The sequence below is a fragment of the Bemisia tabaci genome, chromosome 4 (assembly GCF_918797505.1).
Source record: "Bemisia tabaci chromosome 4, PGI_BMITA_v3".
Taxonomy (NCBI): domain Eukaryota; kingdom Metazoa; phylum Arthropoda; class Insecta; order Hemiptera; family Aleyrodidae; genus Bemisia; species Bemisia tabaci.
The window spans coordinates 51228667-51243694 of NC_092796.1; the positions used below are offsets into that span (position 1 = coordinate 51228667).

A 15028-nucleotide genomic window follows, 5' to 3' on the forward strand; every position below is an offset into this window, starting at 1 on the left:
ATATGATACAGGAGAATTTTAGATGGTTTTTCCTTGAATCTCGAACGTTTCTTGAACTGCAAACAATCCGTGCTTAATCCACCCGGAAAGCATATTTACCGTTTATTCCGACATTTATTACACAACCAACATTCATTACACAACTATCAATTTGTGCTCCTATCGGCAGATCTCATCCGTTTGAATTTTCGCCTTCAATTTTGCCAGGTAGGCAAGGAACATACCGCAGAGCGCGAATAGTTATCTCTGCGGAGGACCCAACCCATTCATCTCACTCTAGTCGGTAGGCAATAATCGAATATGATCGTAATAAATTATTTTGCAATTTTGCAGTCACTTCCCCTCCCAGGCACTAAGCAAAGATTTAAAGTAATTTTGTTGAAAATTGTAATTTAAGTAAAAGTTTTGCGATACAATGCAGGGCCGGATTTACCTACTTGCCGCCCATGGGCCGCCTATATTTTGCCGTTCTGAAACTTTAACAAAAAAACCATCAAGTGAACGTGCCGGAGGGGGTGGGTTGCATAAGACACGTTTACTAGTGTTGGACAAATTTTCTGCAAAAAAATGCGCAAAACATAAATGTGGTTTGATAATTTTAACTTCCGCTGCCGCGCCGCGCTGACCACACTGTATTTGGCGCAATGCGTGAAGTATTCATGCAGTCTTGTAGGCGCTAATATGTGTAACGCGCCGACCGCCGCGCTGAGGGCTTTTCCTTTCAATCTCAAGTCCTCGTCATCATTTCACTCTGCGCCGCGCCGTTCCAGGCCAAATTGGGTGCTTGGTTTCTCTCTTAACTCGACTAATTAAAGGTGCTGCCTCTTGTGTCGCCGAAAGACGAAAAAATTAGAAATTACTATACTCTCAGGAAATGATTTTGACGCCGCGCTCTCAGATTTTGTCGCCTTTTCTCGTTTGCAATTTTTTTCTGAATACGATTTTTTATACGTACGTTTAGAAAAAGTCACAATTTGCCGCCCCCCTACGATCGCCATCATGGGCCGCGGCCCATGTGGCCACCCCCTAAATCCGGCCCTGATACAATGTGGATACTATCTTTTACATGGGGTAGGTATGGGTCTGTTGCACCCAAGAGGGATTTGCAGATTGATGGCTGATTCTTATGTAATTTTTCACGAGAAAACTGATGGTGTGCTTAAAAACACTCCAAATTCGATATTAAAGCTGCAAAAACTAAATAAAGTTCAAAGTTCCAACGGAGGCCTCTCATTGGTCGTCTACCAGTCGTCTACGTCACAACCTGGAAACGTTTCCCGCCGTTCGCGTAGCCGTGTAGTAAACATATGCCTTCAGCGTTAGCTAGTGATCGATCTGTGATAATAAACGTCGGTTCTGTTGTTAATTGTTATTTAAAGTTGTGAAAATGCCGAAGAATACCACCGTCGGCTTCACCAAAGCCGATGGACGCAATTTGCCCGTCGTAAACGACGAAACTTTGAACAAGTTCCTGGAGGAGAATCTGGACGCTGAACCGGAGCTTCGGCACGTGAAGGTAGCAAGGTAAGCCACTACAAACGTTTATGTTCTTTAATATTTCCCTCTGAAATGACCTCTCAAGGGTCTCTCAGCACGCGGATGATCGCAATTTTCTCTAACGTGATTATCATCCAGTATTTTCAAGACGTAAACAAGACAGTTTCACAGGGTCTAACCTCATTGTTTTGGTACGCAAAGTAACAATCTCCAGCTAAAGAAGTGGATGCTCACACACAGTAATCAAAGTTATCATAAACTCTGGATGACACAGCCTACTTGGTGACCTGAGTGATCCCTTAGGAGTGGGCTATGGCTCTGCCTATTGAAGAAACGCACCATCGCTCCTAAGCTGGTAGCAGAGAGCAAATCTAGTTGGACATAATGATCTAGATCTACTATAACTGTGTGTGCATGAGACAATTAGTTTTGGGAATTTGCAGTGACCAATTCATTATCAGAGAGAAGTCAACCGCAAATTATCAACATTTTGTGCGTACATGGTGGCGAAATCAAATTGCGCCAAGAAAGACTTTCTTGGCCGTAGGGGTTTTTCAGTCATTTACTAACCTATGGATCTTGATTGTGACTGCTAGAAAATTTCATCTTTTAAATTATTTTTCTCCCTGCTTCACAGATCCTGTCGCTCAACATATTTCCTGAAGGCTGTTGGTTTTGTGGAGGTGAGGCGGGATGGTGACATCTGCTATGTGAAGGGGAAGGTTACGCCTGAACATCGCGTCCGAAGCCCCAGCTACTCGGTCACATGCAGCATCCACGAACTGGAGAATAAAGTGCTCGAGGCCAAATGTTTGGACTGCGTTGCATCTGAAGGTAAGCAGCTTTTTGTTTCAAGCCAATACTTTCATTCTTGCAAGCATAGGTTTTACCTTATGTGTAGAGCTTGAACTAAATGAAAATGGAAATTTTTGGGCAGACTCAAATTCTTCTATTCCCGTTAATTTGGATGGCAAAATTATTCCTGCACCCCTGAATCAAAAATTTCCTCTGTGATTGCCTCCGTCAAGAGATCGTAGTTCACCAAATCACTCATCAACCCTTACTCTGATTTCCATGAGCGTATTTATAAATTCTGTATTTCTTATTGTTACAGGGGTCTGTAAGCATGTAGTGGCCTTCATTGCCTGGCTTCGATGGAAGAGTGAGGAAGTTGCGCCAACCTCTAAAGAGTGCTACTGGAAGAAGGCGCGGCTCTCTGATGTTGGCACTAAGGTTAAATTCGTGGAGGTTGCTACAATGAAGCGAAAGGCCCCAGAAAAATCTCCACCAATTGATCTGGACCAAGGTGAAGCAATGTATAACCAACCCAGCAGCAGCAACCAGAACTGTCGCAGCGCAGAGAATAGTAAACATCCTAACCCGGAACAAAAGGAAGGTTTTTTTAATTTTCTAGTCTCAAAATTGAAAGAAAATCAAAGCAATGCATTATTGTTGAAGCAAGTTTCAGAGACGACATCATACTCCTTGTTCCATCTGATGATCGCATTCAAAAAAACGGAGCTTCCTCATAATGCCCCTAAGTTCCTCAAATTTTGTCGCTCCCTAATGAATATGAAAGAATGCGAGCTTATTTATGAAAGAACGAAAGAACAGGCGCAGTGTGCTGAGTGGAATGACATGCGGTTCGGGAGGGTTACAGCCTCCATCCTATGGGCTGCAAGCAGATGCCTGACGCCTGATGGCAGCCTCGCTAATCAAATTGCAGGTGCTTCGTCAATTCCAGACACACCGGCAATGAAGAGAGGCCGAGAGCTTGAACCTGATGTGTTGGCCAATGTCGGTAGAAGGTATAACGGGAAGGTTCAGAAGCGTGGTATCAAGTTGCATCCTGAAATTCCCATTTTTGGGGCATCGCCAGATGGCATCTTAAAAAATAAAGTTGTCGAGGTTAAATGTCCTTCAACTTATGAACGCTTCAAAGAATACTTCAGCAAGGACATGACGGAGCCAGCACCTGTGTATAAAGCACAAGTTATGCTTCAATTGCTTATGTGCAAGAAAATGAAAGGATTATTTTGTGTAGCTGAACCCTCTTTTAAGACCACAGGCCACGTCACTGTAGTAGAAGTTGCTTTAGACACAATATTTTTGAAAGATATCATGTTGAAAGCACTAAAGTTTTGGAAGGACAACATCTACCCTCGCCTGTACAATGCCATTTCCTGAGGTAACAGGTTTCCTTTCGTTTGTTCCAGCAGGACTTAATGTTGGTGCTAATTTTTGTAAGAGAGTTTTTTCATACACTCATTTTAGACTTTAATTTACTTGCTATTACTAATGTAGTAATTTTTTTGTGATCCAAGTTTTCCATTTGTTTTTGGAGAGTTCCTACGGATTTTGGTGCAAGTGGCGCTCAACTCATGGCTACAGCTTCTCAATTAAGTAGTTATGATGCGCTTAGTCTTACGCACAAGTTGATGCGTCACATGAAGTTATGATCATAACAATTCTAATAGTTTGTTGTTACTTTTACCCGTGATATTTAGATAATTATTGTTATATGTAAGAAACCTTGTGTTCAGTTTGTGTGATGTAAAAATAGTCCTGGAGCAGAGATCTGCTATAGATGAGGCAGACTTGAGTCCTTGAAACTTTAAGTGAGAGCTTCCTCAAGCCTTTGTGCAGCAAACTTTCCTCATCTTTAACAGGGCTTCACCATAAAGTGCCTCAATTTCTTATCTTGTCCTCTGATAAATTAATATATCACTAGTGATAATAATTTGACTAGTCAAGTTGATTGCTTCACTGAATCCTGTCGTATAAATTTACACAGGCATTTAGGATAGTGTCTTATTCTTTGTTCTTCCTCATAGTGTAATAATATCCATTAAGTATTTTGTTAGCTATGCCTTTTCCACCAATTACGTTCATTTGTTTTATTGTAGTTTTCCCTCATGGAGTCAATTTAAGTCAAAAATTTTAGAAATTAAGTCTTTAGTGTGCTAATTTACTTACAGTAGACACCTTGGTTTATGCAAGTCTCCCGATGAAGTCAATGACAGTCAATAATGTTTTGCACAAGGTGATGTGTGTGTCATTAGCCTTTAAAATTTTGTGTCGATCTAATAATGTATTCATGTTTCTATTGCCTCTTGCGTCACTGAAGTTAGTTGTAGTCCGAAATTGTCTGCGCAAATAGTTTGGTTTGTTCGGCTCATTTTATATGTTACTTCAATGTGATTTACCCTTCACGTCTCTCGATGAAGTCTATGTCAGTTAAACATTTCCCACATGAGGTGATTTCCTTGTTACTTGCCTTTAAACTTTCACACTGATTTAATTCTGTTTCTGTTTCCTTTATCTTTAATGAATTTAGTTCTAGTAAAAAATTATCTGCTTAAATTAAATAGCTTTGTTCGTATATCTCCTTCCTCATTACTTTTTAAAAATCCCCCCCCCCCCCTTTCCTCTTTTCTCATTTGCAAAGCTCAGAACATCACAATGATAAATCAAACTAGATAGTAAATTTAATTTCAGCACATCATAAGATTTAACTGAATACTAAATGGACATCATAGACCGAATGCAATGTAGCTGCACAGCAACTTATAAAAAATTTTCTATGCATTTCTCTCTCTTGCATAAAGAACTGTAAAATATAATAGATAAGCTGACACTAAAACTTTCTATGTAACTAGCAGTCAATTATTGCTGCAATCTGACTTTCAAAATAAAACTTAAATTAGGAAGGAGGCCACTGACTATGCTTCAATGCTTTTTCATCTCCTCTCTTAACAATGGTAACCTTTAAAACTAAAAAATAAAAAAAAAAAAAATAATAAAAAAAGAGAGATATAAAGGAAAGAAAAAATGCAACGCACAATTTTTACACGTACAAAGCATAAGATTGCCTAATCCTTATATCGATGGTCGAAAATTTGATGGGGAAAAAATTTACGGAGAGTACATGGACTGCATTTTGCCGAAAGGAACCAAGAGCATTGCAATGTCGCTAAGGTTGTGCAACTGTTTTTACCTTATGAACATAAAGTGATCTCCTAAACAAGTTATATGCTTCTCTCCTCCTAATTGACTATAAATTCAAGAAGAAAATTACCTTTGTAAGAATAATTTTTTTGCATGATTTCAGCAGTTTTATAGCAAAGAATGTCAGTTGCACAATCCCAGCCACATTGGAATGCTCTTCATTACTTTTTGCAAAATGCAATCCATATATGCTGTAAACAAAAAGATCTAAAAACATTGAAATGGTTAGTGTTTTTATTTCTAATGAAGAAACATAATACATTTAAAATAAGGCGACAAATTCGTGAATATAAAATAATATCTTAAAGAATAAAAATTCATGCAAATGATACTTTTTAAGTTATCATCCTCCTTAATACTAATCATGCTTTATTCCCTTCAAGGGTTTTTCTTTCTGTAAGTAAGCAGGAAAAAATTAAATATTTTTGGGGACTATTTGCGTAAATTAAGGAATAAATGTGAGAGCATAAATTCATTAAAATACTGCTCGTGGGCTCAGGTACATGTTTGAGGTAAATTAAAATCATAGTGCTCTCACTTGCAATACTCCTTAAAAATGATTCGGATCAAATTAAAATTATGCACGCCCTTGTAAATGCTACTTCAAAAGTGGTCCGCGTTCAGGCAAAAGGAGTCGTGCTGTTTGAGAGTTTGGCAGGTATCACAGGGCAATTTGAAACCTTACTAGAATACAGTCGGAGGAATTATTTTGAAAAGTTTCCTCCTTGCGAGTAAAAAATTCAGTGAAATGTGCAGATGAATCCTCACAACTTTTTGATTATAAAAGATTACTTAACTTAAAAATGAAATACTACCTGAAAATCAATCAAATATACATTGAGAACTTAAATAATATTAATTCATTCAAATGATAGTCTTAGAGGTATAATCATTGATCGAATGATACAGTCAGACATAATCAATGGTCCCGCCTAATAGGGATTACAAAAAAACAGCGGATTCATATTTTATCTGATCTCTGTGTCAATGGCTGTTTGACCTTATAGGAAGTGAGGACCTTGTAAGTTGGATAAAGCAGCTGCAATTATTACAGCATGATCAATAATACCTATGAAATTATGATTGAAGCAAGCACGTAGGATCTAGTAATGCGTATCCTCTTAGACGTCCGATTACTCTTTCCACATGAATTCTTAAACTAGCTATAATCTTTGTTTCCTTAATTTCATCTTTACTCATTTTGACACCCCCTTCAACTGATGGTGGCCTTATGAGAGAACAATTTCTTTTATGCAGTTCGACTTCTATTTGCTTAAATCCTCGATCTGCCATGACAACAGTGTTCTTCTGCAGCTTATCTAAGAGCCCGCTTTGACTGACAATTTCAGAATCACTGGCCCGCCCTCCATAGCCTTTTGATATAAAATTGATGAACCCATCTGGTGTGGTTGAAACAAGATATTTAACAGTATTATTTTTTTTATATTCAGACCATGTCAGTGATTGATGCTCTGGATCAGATAATTGCTGAATGTGAATTTCAAAGCAATCAAGTAAGCATTGAACATCCGAGTAACGAGCTTTGAACTGGAATGGGACATTGGCTCGAATGATTTCTTTCTCTGGCCAACGAATGAGCGTAGCCATGAATTGAGAAATTAGAGGGAAAGTTTTTGAGAGAATACGTGATATGGTAGATTTGCAGAGTCCAAAGTATATGGCTAGCATTTCTATTGGCTCATCAAGACGTATTTTGCGCAAAACTATACAAATGTTTCTTTTACTGCAATTCGTGAATTCTAACATGGGGTTTATATGGTCGAAAAGTTCTGATTTTTTAAAACTATTTGCCAACGGTGTTCTCCACCATTTGCCTTGATGACGTTGCATCAATCTCCATCCTGATTGGCCAGTTTCGCGATAACTTGATAAGAGCCCGCACACTACTTTCTTGAGGTTAGGTTTTCTACATAAATGAAATTTCTGATGTTTTGGTTTATTTTATTTGATACAATAAATGAATGGCCTCTTTCATTTCAGTTTTAATCCATCGGCACCATGCAAATTGTTGCGACGTAGTGAATTACTAAAGTAACTAGTAGTCATAAGTTTCATTTTAACCGTTTGCTGATATTCATTATCTCCAATAAGTATAGTGTTCATGTATCCGTCTTCACCATCCTCGTACTGCAAATTGTAATGTACAGATCGTAATAATTTCCTTTTTGATTTCCATTCAATGACCAATATGTTGAAGTCATTTTTTAAAACCCTCACCCTTTCAACCCCCAGCATATATTCAGTTGCATACAAACAAAACAAGTCAAAACTCAGGTTTGCATTTTTACATATTCTCTTCCTACATTATCATTTTAAGTTCATGCTTTAGCTTTGCTTTGCCAATGGCCATTACAAGTTTATGTTAAATTTGAGCTTTCATTTTTGTAACCGGTTGACCAAGTGTTTTTGATCTTAGAGCACCTAAGTGACACAGGTTTTTTAAACTTCATCAGACACTAGACCAGTATCTCTTGGATTCTAACAGAAGTTATCATGTAAACATCGTTTTCTGTGCCAAGCTGTGCTATCCACAAGAGACTACCATCAATTCATCATATGACAGCGAGTCCTATTAAATTTGTTTGTACCAGAAGCACTGAGGTGTATTTTGTTCGTCTTTACTAGTAACATTAGACTGTGATTCTATCCTTTCATGTAATGAATGACGTTTGTAGTGGATGGCAATGAAATCTCACTACACTTGCATTGATAAGCCGGAGCTCTTTAGATTAGTTTCCCCCAAAGGGCTCCTGGTTCAGGGCGTATCAATACTCCAAGTCAGTAATGGAAAATTTTCCCAGAAAAAAAACTAAGACAAACTGAGGCTTATAAGTAGTGTGGTAGGGGCAGTCTAAGGCAGTTCCTCTGATTTTCGACCCTACCCTCCCTTGTTTGAAATGATAGAGAAAGAAAAAGAAGTGGTCGCATTTTGAGCTTCTCGGATTTTGTGGATAATGTAAGTAGTTACAGTCGCTACCCGCCAGCAAGCTTCTTGAGAATGGTGTATTTTACGAAACAAAGTCATTCTACAGAAAGTGCTTGAATATTTTGTGTTGAACCAAGCAAAAAGAAAAAACACAGTTTGGTTCATTTTTCATGCTGTGAATTTTGGATTTTGCTGGAATATTGATGCCATATTGTACCTACCTTCGCCACAGGACAAACAAACCCTTACAATGCGAGCACCTCCTTTTTTCTCTCTATGGTTCAAAGCTACCCCTTCACTGTCACAAGCAGAGATGTCAGTAAGGTTACCCTAGACCCCTCTTGTCCCTTTTTATGTGCCCTATGTAATACTGTAATGGCCTCTTGTAACACTTTATTAGTTGGACTGAAGACTCCGAAAATCCTAAGTCCTCTTTTTTATCAATATTGAAATTATGATCTGAATTATCTTTCTTTTCTTTTTGTCTCCAGGCATCTGACAGCTGTCTTCTTTGGCTCTGGCGTTGTTCTGTACAGTCTTCAGAAAAATGAAGCTCGGATGGCTAATATTAACAGCAAATCTCACAATTTCATGGCTGAGCCAATCACCAGCTGGGATGTTTTGTCTTCCAGAGAAGATGATATGAAAACTAAAATGGAGCTTTTCATCATGAAAGTTCAGGTTGTTGTTCATTTTTTTTCTGTCATTTAGTTCTCATATCAAGGCTAATTTCATGAAGTGTTTTCATACAATGCTACACAGTCTGGAGAAAAGGGGACGTCTAAGTGAATACGTCTTCACAAGTGTGCGTGGACCTAAATCGTACAACTACATAATAATATAAATGCCTGTGCCAACAAGCTTAATATCTCCCAGTTTCACTGTATCTTATTCAGCTTTATCCTTGCAATAATTTGTGTTTTATGTACATTTAAATTCTATATCCTTTAAAGTGCAATAATTTGTTTGCCTGGTTTTTATTAGGAACGCTCAAGCTATCAGGGTAATTTGGATTGATTTGACCTGCACTAGGCTAACTATACTTCATGCTGCCTAATTTTGCCATACATTTCATTTTACAACAAATTAATATACAGCATTACACCTTGAAATTTTTCATAAATCTAGCTCCCCCATATATTCTACAGAATCGGTTGGAAAGTCAGTATGCACCTTAGTTTTCTGCCAAAAACATGATAGGAAACTAAGCAATGCCTGTTTTAGTTAGGCTGTTTCCAGTCAAAATGGTTCAATTGAAAAGAACAAGAGTAATGAATATCTGACCATTCTGTGCTTTTCATTTTTCATCAACTTTTCCTTAATGCGCGTTACTCTGTTCAAAACATTTATGTGTTACCGTATCTATTTACAGGCAGATTTTTGCCGATCCTTGGAGGCTGAAGAGGAGTCTGATAAAAAATTCATTGTTGATCGCTGGGAGCGGAAGGTTGGAGGTGGTGGTATCACTTGTATACTGCAAGATGGACAGACTTACGAAAAAGCCGGTGTAAATATATCTGTTGTGCATGGCACTCTTCCTGCCAGCGCTGTGCAACAAATGCGAGCCAGGTAAATAGATCATGTTGTACTTCATATTTTGAAAAAGCTGGTTTTTGGACTTTTCGTATTTGACTTCAAGGAAACATACTTGTTTTTGGACATTGATATTTTAGAATGTGAAAATGGTTGGTCTCCAGCTTAAGATCTTCATTAGAAGTTTTGAATAAAAACTTACCCCTAAAATCTCAGTGTTAGTGAGCTAGTAATTTGAATTCTCCAATCAAGTTCTTCAGAAGGATTGACGGTTTCTGTCTTGAAATTTAGTTGTTTATAGTTTTTTTTTTTATCCTGTAAATTTTTTTTACAACAAAGTGCAACATGAAGTGCCCAAAAATGTTAAGGCTACAAAAAAAAAATACATTGGACCCGTCAAAAGAGACTCATTATCAGCATTTAAATTAATCTCTTTGAGTTTTTGCACTTAGATAGGTTGTTCAAATTTTAAATTGTTTCAGATCTCCAGTATTTTTAAGGAATTATTTTTCTCAAATTTTATTGTATTTGTTTCATACCCCTCCAGCAGCTCAGTCAAAGTGTTATTATGAAATAATTAAAACAAAAGGAAAAGGCCAATAATTTTTTGATCCTTGCAAATATATTGCTGAAGCACTTTATCCCAGAAATTGATGACATGCAGTGTATATTTTTTTCCAGAGGCAAAAAGTTTCGTAGTGATAAGTTGCCATTTTATGCAGCTGGGGTGAGTTCTGTGATTCACCCACGGAATCCAATGGTGCCTACAGTCCACTTTAATTACCGGTACTTTGAGGTCACTGACGATGATGGCTCAACACAGGTAAAATTAATCACAGTTTTTACTTTTGTTGAGAGCTATGATAGTAGGAGGGGTGAGCTAGAGGGTTTTCCTATGAACAGAAAACACTCATTGAGCCAAAAGCCCCAATCAACTGGGCCTGAATCGTGAAAATGCTTTGCTAGAGCCAGAGGGGCAGAGACATAAAAAAGGGTGAACGATGAAGTGAAAGAACTGATGTGCCTTGTGTCGTGTGATTTGCATCATTGAACTTCATCTCGGCAAGATTTGGTATCTAAGACTCTATTTCAATATTGTCCCTGGATTGTGCAGTATCGCCACATTATTGCAGTGCCAAGGGAAACCGCTTTACTAGCCTTCAGATGTTGCCAAATTTCAATTGTCCAATCATGAACTTTTGGGGACACTTATGAATATTTCTCCTCTAATTTTTCAAAGAATTTTGTAAGTAATTTAATCTAAAGTGTCTGAAAATTTCAAGCAAAAATATTCATATTTTGAAGTGTATAATTTTTTAGAGGAAATTCGAATGCTCTAACAGCGTTTTTTCTTATCATGGCTAATCAGTACTTGGTCATTCCTAAAATTTGGATAAATCGGGATAAAGTTTTGATTCTGTCTTGCATTTGCCTTCTTGAATATTCCTTTTTCCATGGTCACATATTTTTTTCAAGGGTTTGTTATGATTAAACTTCATCTTTTCAAACTAACCTTTACTGTACATTTTGTAATTTCAGTGGTGGTTTGGTGGGGGCACTGACTTGACTCCATACTACCTGAATGAAGCGGATGTAGTTCATTTTCATCGAACATTAAAAGAAGCCTGTGATAAACATGATGATAGTTATTATCCTAAATTCAAGAAATGGTGCGATGATTATTTCTTCATCACTCATAGAGGTAAGTTATATTTTAATCTGTCTATCCAACTGCTATTTAAGTATTACAAAGCTCAGGGAAACAAAATGAGCGGCCAAAGTCATTCAAGTCTAAGAGAATGTTTGAGCATTTAAACTGTCAACACTTTAAATTTTGAGGAGAAGGTTAACTCTCTAGTTGCCTCTGATGGGAATAAGCTGTTAATGTTTTAGGAGTCTCAACTGAGCGGCCTGTAATCGTATCTTGGTGTCACTTAATCCTGTTTTCTTGGCAGTTCCTCATTCTCTTCCTTTATTTTTGACGACTGCTCTCATGTGAAAGTAATTATTTCAACAATAACTTTGTCCTGCTCCACTGTGTTATTTCACTAGTCAGATGCGTCTTGGAGGTGAAATCTTATTGATCTCACCCTTTCACATTTTTTTACATAATTTTTTTCCTTCTCAAAATGAATAACTTTACTCTGTAACCAGGTGAAAGGAGAGGAGTTGGAGGCATCTTCTTCGATGACATAGACCTACCTGCTCAAAACAAGGTGTTTGAATTTGTCAAATCGTGTGCTAATGCTGTTATACCTTCATATGTGCCTTTAGGTTAGTTTAATAATTTTTATTTCATTTGTTTAACTTTTATAAACATGAACATTTACTCCTTAATAAAATTACAGCACATCCAAAATGAGAAATTAAGCTAAAAAGGCACAACTTGGCCATTCTCAATATAGATTAGCAGACGGGGAAAAAAATAGTTGGAAAAAGTACAAGAATTATCAATGAAAAATCTGCTTAACCAACAGTTACAGACAAAATTCTGTCGCAACATTCCAGATAATAATTTTTGTTTCCTTTTTTTTGTACCGTTAACTCTTTAGGGTTTTCAAAAATTGCTGTCTCAACTGCATTGTAAACAAATATTAAACTAAAAAATACATGTCTTTTTATTTTTTACAGCCTTTTTAGAAAATGGATTTTACAAAAGCTACGACTGTCTTACGAAGCACTACAATTTAATTAAGGATGCTCAGGAACTGATGTTTTTATTTTGCAAATGAAACATCAGAGCTAACAACGATAAGCCATATTTGATACCAGGAAAAACTTACAATGCACTTAAAATTGCGAATTCAATCACATGGCTTGTAGGTTTTCTGCTGATATCTTGAATTGGCTAACACGTTGTTAGAATTCCTTGGTTGCAAGCTGTTGTTTCAACTTATGCTTTTCATTTTCTGTTGTTTTGATTTTTGCGGTTCAGACATTTACATCTATTTACCATGTTAAGTTGACCTTGGTTCTCTAATCAATCTATCATTTTTTTACTCTCTTTATAGTTAAAAAACACAAAAATGATGGATATGGCTATCATGAAAGACAATGGCAACTGCTGCGTAGAGGACGTTATGTAGAATTCAATTTAATTTACGACCGAGGGACGAAGTTTGGTCTAGCCACTCCAGAGGCTCGCTATGAAAGTATTCTAATGAGCCTGCCCTTAACAGCGGTAAGATAAATTTTAACTCTCCTGTACTTCTACTTAGTTTGTTAGTGAAGAACCATGCAAAGAAAACCAAGTAATTCAGTGCAGGCTGAATTTTATTATCAATTATTAACTATCAATGCGTATTCCACAACCTCCTGAGTATAATGACATTTTAAAGTTGCTCTTTCTATGTGCTAGTGTCAAGAAAAGCAGGGTTAAAATTCGAATTTTTCAGCTTTCATATGCATTATCTGGTAGAGATGTAATTGATTAAGGAGAACTCCTTCTCACATGTTGGCTAGAAAGATACAAGACTCCTTCAGAACAAAAGGCTCTGCATATTCAACACAAAATTCGTGCCCTGTCGTGATTGAAAAACGCATATAAGTCGCCGAAAACCTTCCTTTTCGGCTTGGTTTTCCTCAAAACTGGCATGCAGATAAAAGAAGAAAAAAATCAATAACAAATTACTCCAAATTTCATTAATTTCTGATGGTAGGTATTTTTTTAAGTCTGGTATAGTTATCAAATGCTGTGGTTTTTTTTTTTTTTTTTTTTTTTTTTTTGAAGGGAGAATATTAATACATTTTATGAGTATATATGTTTTAATATCTGTGCATTTTTTTTTCCTTGTCTTCACAGAGGTGGGAATACATGCATGCTCCGGAACCTGGAACTGAGGAGGCAAAATTGATGGAAGTACTACGAAACCCTAAAGATTGGGTCAAAATATAGAGAAACCGTATGTTGTGAACAATTTCTTGAATCTTTAAATGATGCAAGATTCACATTCTTCAGGAAGTCTCAATTCTATGTTATGCTTTACAGTATTGCAAAGTAATAAAGCGTATCATCATTTTAATGGTCCTAGACTAATTTCAAATCCTGAGATGCTTTTTTAAACAGAAACTTCTTAGTATGTAGTTCTTTCAAGGAGGAAGACTACTGACTGAATAAAATGTAATAATTGCTGAAAGAGAAAAACGAAACAAGGATGGTTTGTGACTTCCAAACATGGCTGTGTAGTTCATTTTTGTTCACTGATCATAATTTTTGCCGGCTTAAAAGCAAATACCCATCAAAATAATCAAAAACGACTTATGCTACAAGAGGCTAATTTTTCAGTCAGAGGGCAATTAAAAGTTATTCTTAAAGCTACAGAGAAAACTTTTCACCTCACACTGTTGTAAACTAGCTATCAGGGCAAGAAAGCAGGAGTGAGGTGTGATTAACTTCGCTAGGTATTCCTCAACTTAGAATAATTTATATTTTAAATTGTCTCAACGAATGATCCTTGCCAATTGGTCACTCATCGTGATTTTTGAGCCATTTTCTGTTAGATTCAACTCTTCTTTTTGACCTAGCTGAAGGATGCGACAGACTCATCACAAAATGTTGATTCGAGGAATCCTGCCCCTACATTCGCACAATCCTCAACACCAAAAATTAGTATTTTATCCCATACTTATACTGCAACCCTTTGTCAGCCCTGAATATAATTTTTATGAGCAAATGAACTAGAAAATTTCGTATTTTGAACTTGGGTGAAATTTTTTCTATCTAATGATAGTAAGTATCCTAAGTACATTATCTTATTAATATTTTCATGTAAGTTTGTCCAATGTCATACTTATCTTCATTAAATTTTTTATATTTATTATTTCATTTATATATTTTTTTACCTCAAATCCTGAATGGAGACAAATGAGCACTGAGTACTATTCAATCATTCTGTAATGGAACTGTTACCCTTACTTAAAGACATTATCAAAAATTAAGGCTCTATATATGGGCTTTTGCCTCAAGGGCACAGCCCTATCCCATTTTCATAAACATAACTCAAAATATTTCTGGACTATGATGGCACAAAAAGAAAATCTCTG

The 15028-nt window shown here is 36.8% G+C and overlaps 2 protein-coding genes across 2 annotated transcripts; both read left to right on the forward strand.

Moving 5' to 3' along the window:
- The first annotated feature begins 1083 nt into the window (after positions 1-1083).
- LOC109031928 (uncharacterized) lies at positions 1084-7259 on the forward strand. Its single transcript, XM_019043784.2, has 3 exons — positions 1084-1524; positions 2135-2331; positions 2612-7259. The coding sequence occupies exons 1-3, from the start codon at positions 1388-1390 to the stop codon at positions 3682-3684; spliced, it is 1407 nt and encodes a 468-aa protein (XP_018899329.2). The 5' UTR covers positions 1084-1387; the 3' UTR covers positions 3685-7259.
- Positions 7260-7418: 159 nt separating this feature from the next.
- On the forward strand, positions 7419-14805 carry Coprox (oxygen-dependent coproporphyrinogen-III oxidase). The gene is made up of 8 exons (XM_019059320.2): positions 7419-7800; positions 8944-9133; positions 9825-10021; positions 10667-10808; positions 11525-11687; positions 12140-12259; positions 12997-13166; positions 13788-14805. Exons 1-8 carry the CDS (start codon positions 7706-7708, stop codon positions 13878-13880), a joined length of 1170 nt encoding a protein of 389 aa, XP_018914865.2. The 5' UTR covers positions 7419-7705; the 3' UTR covers positions 13881-14805.
- Positions 14806-15028: the final 223 nt, after the last annotated feature.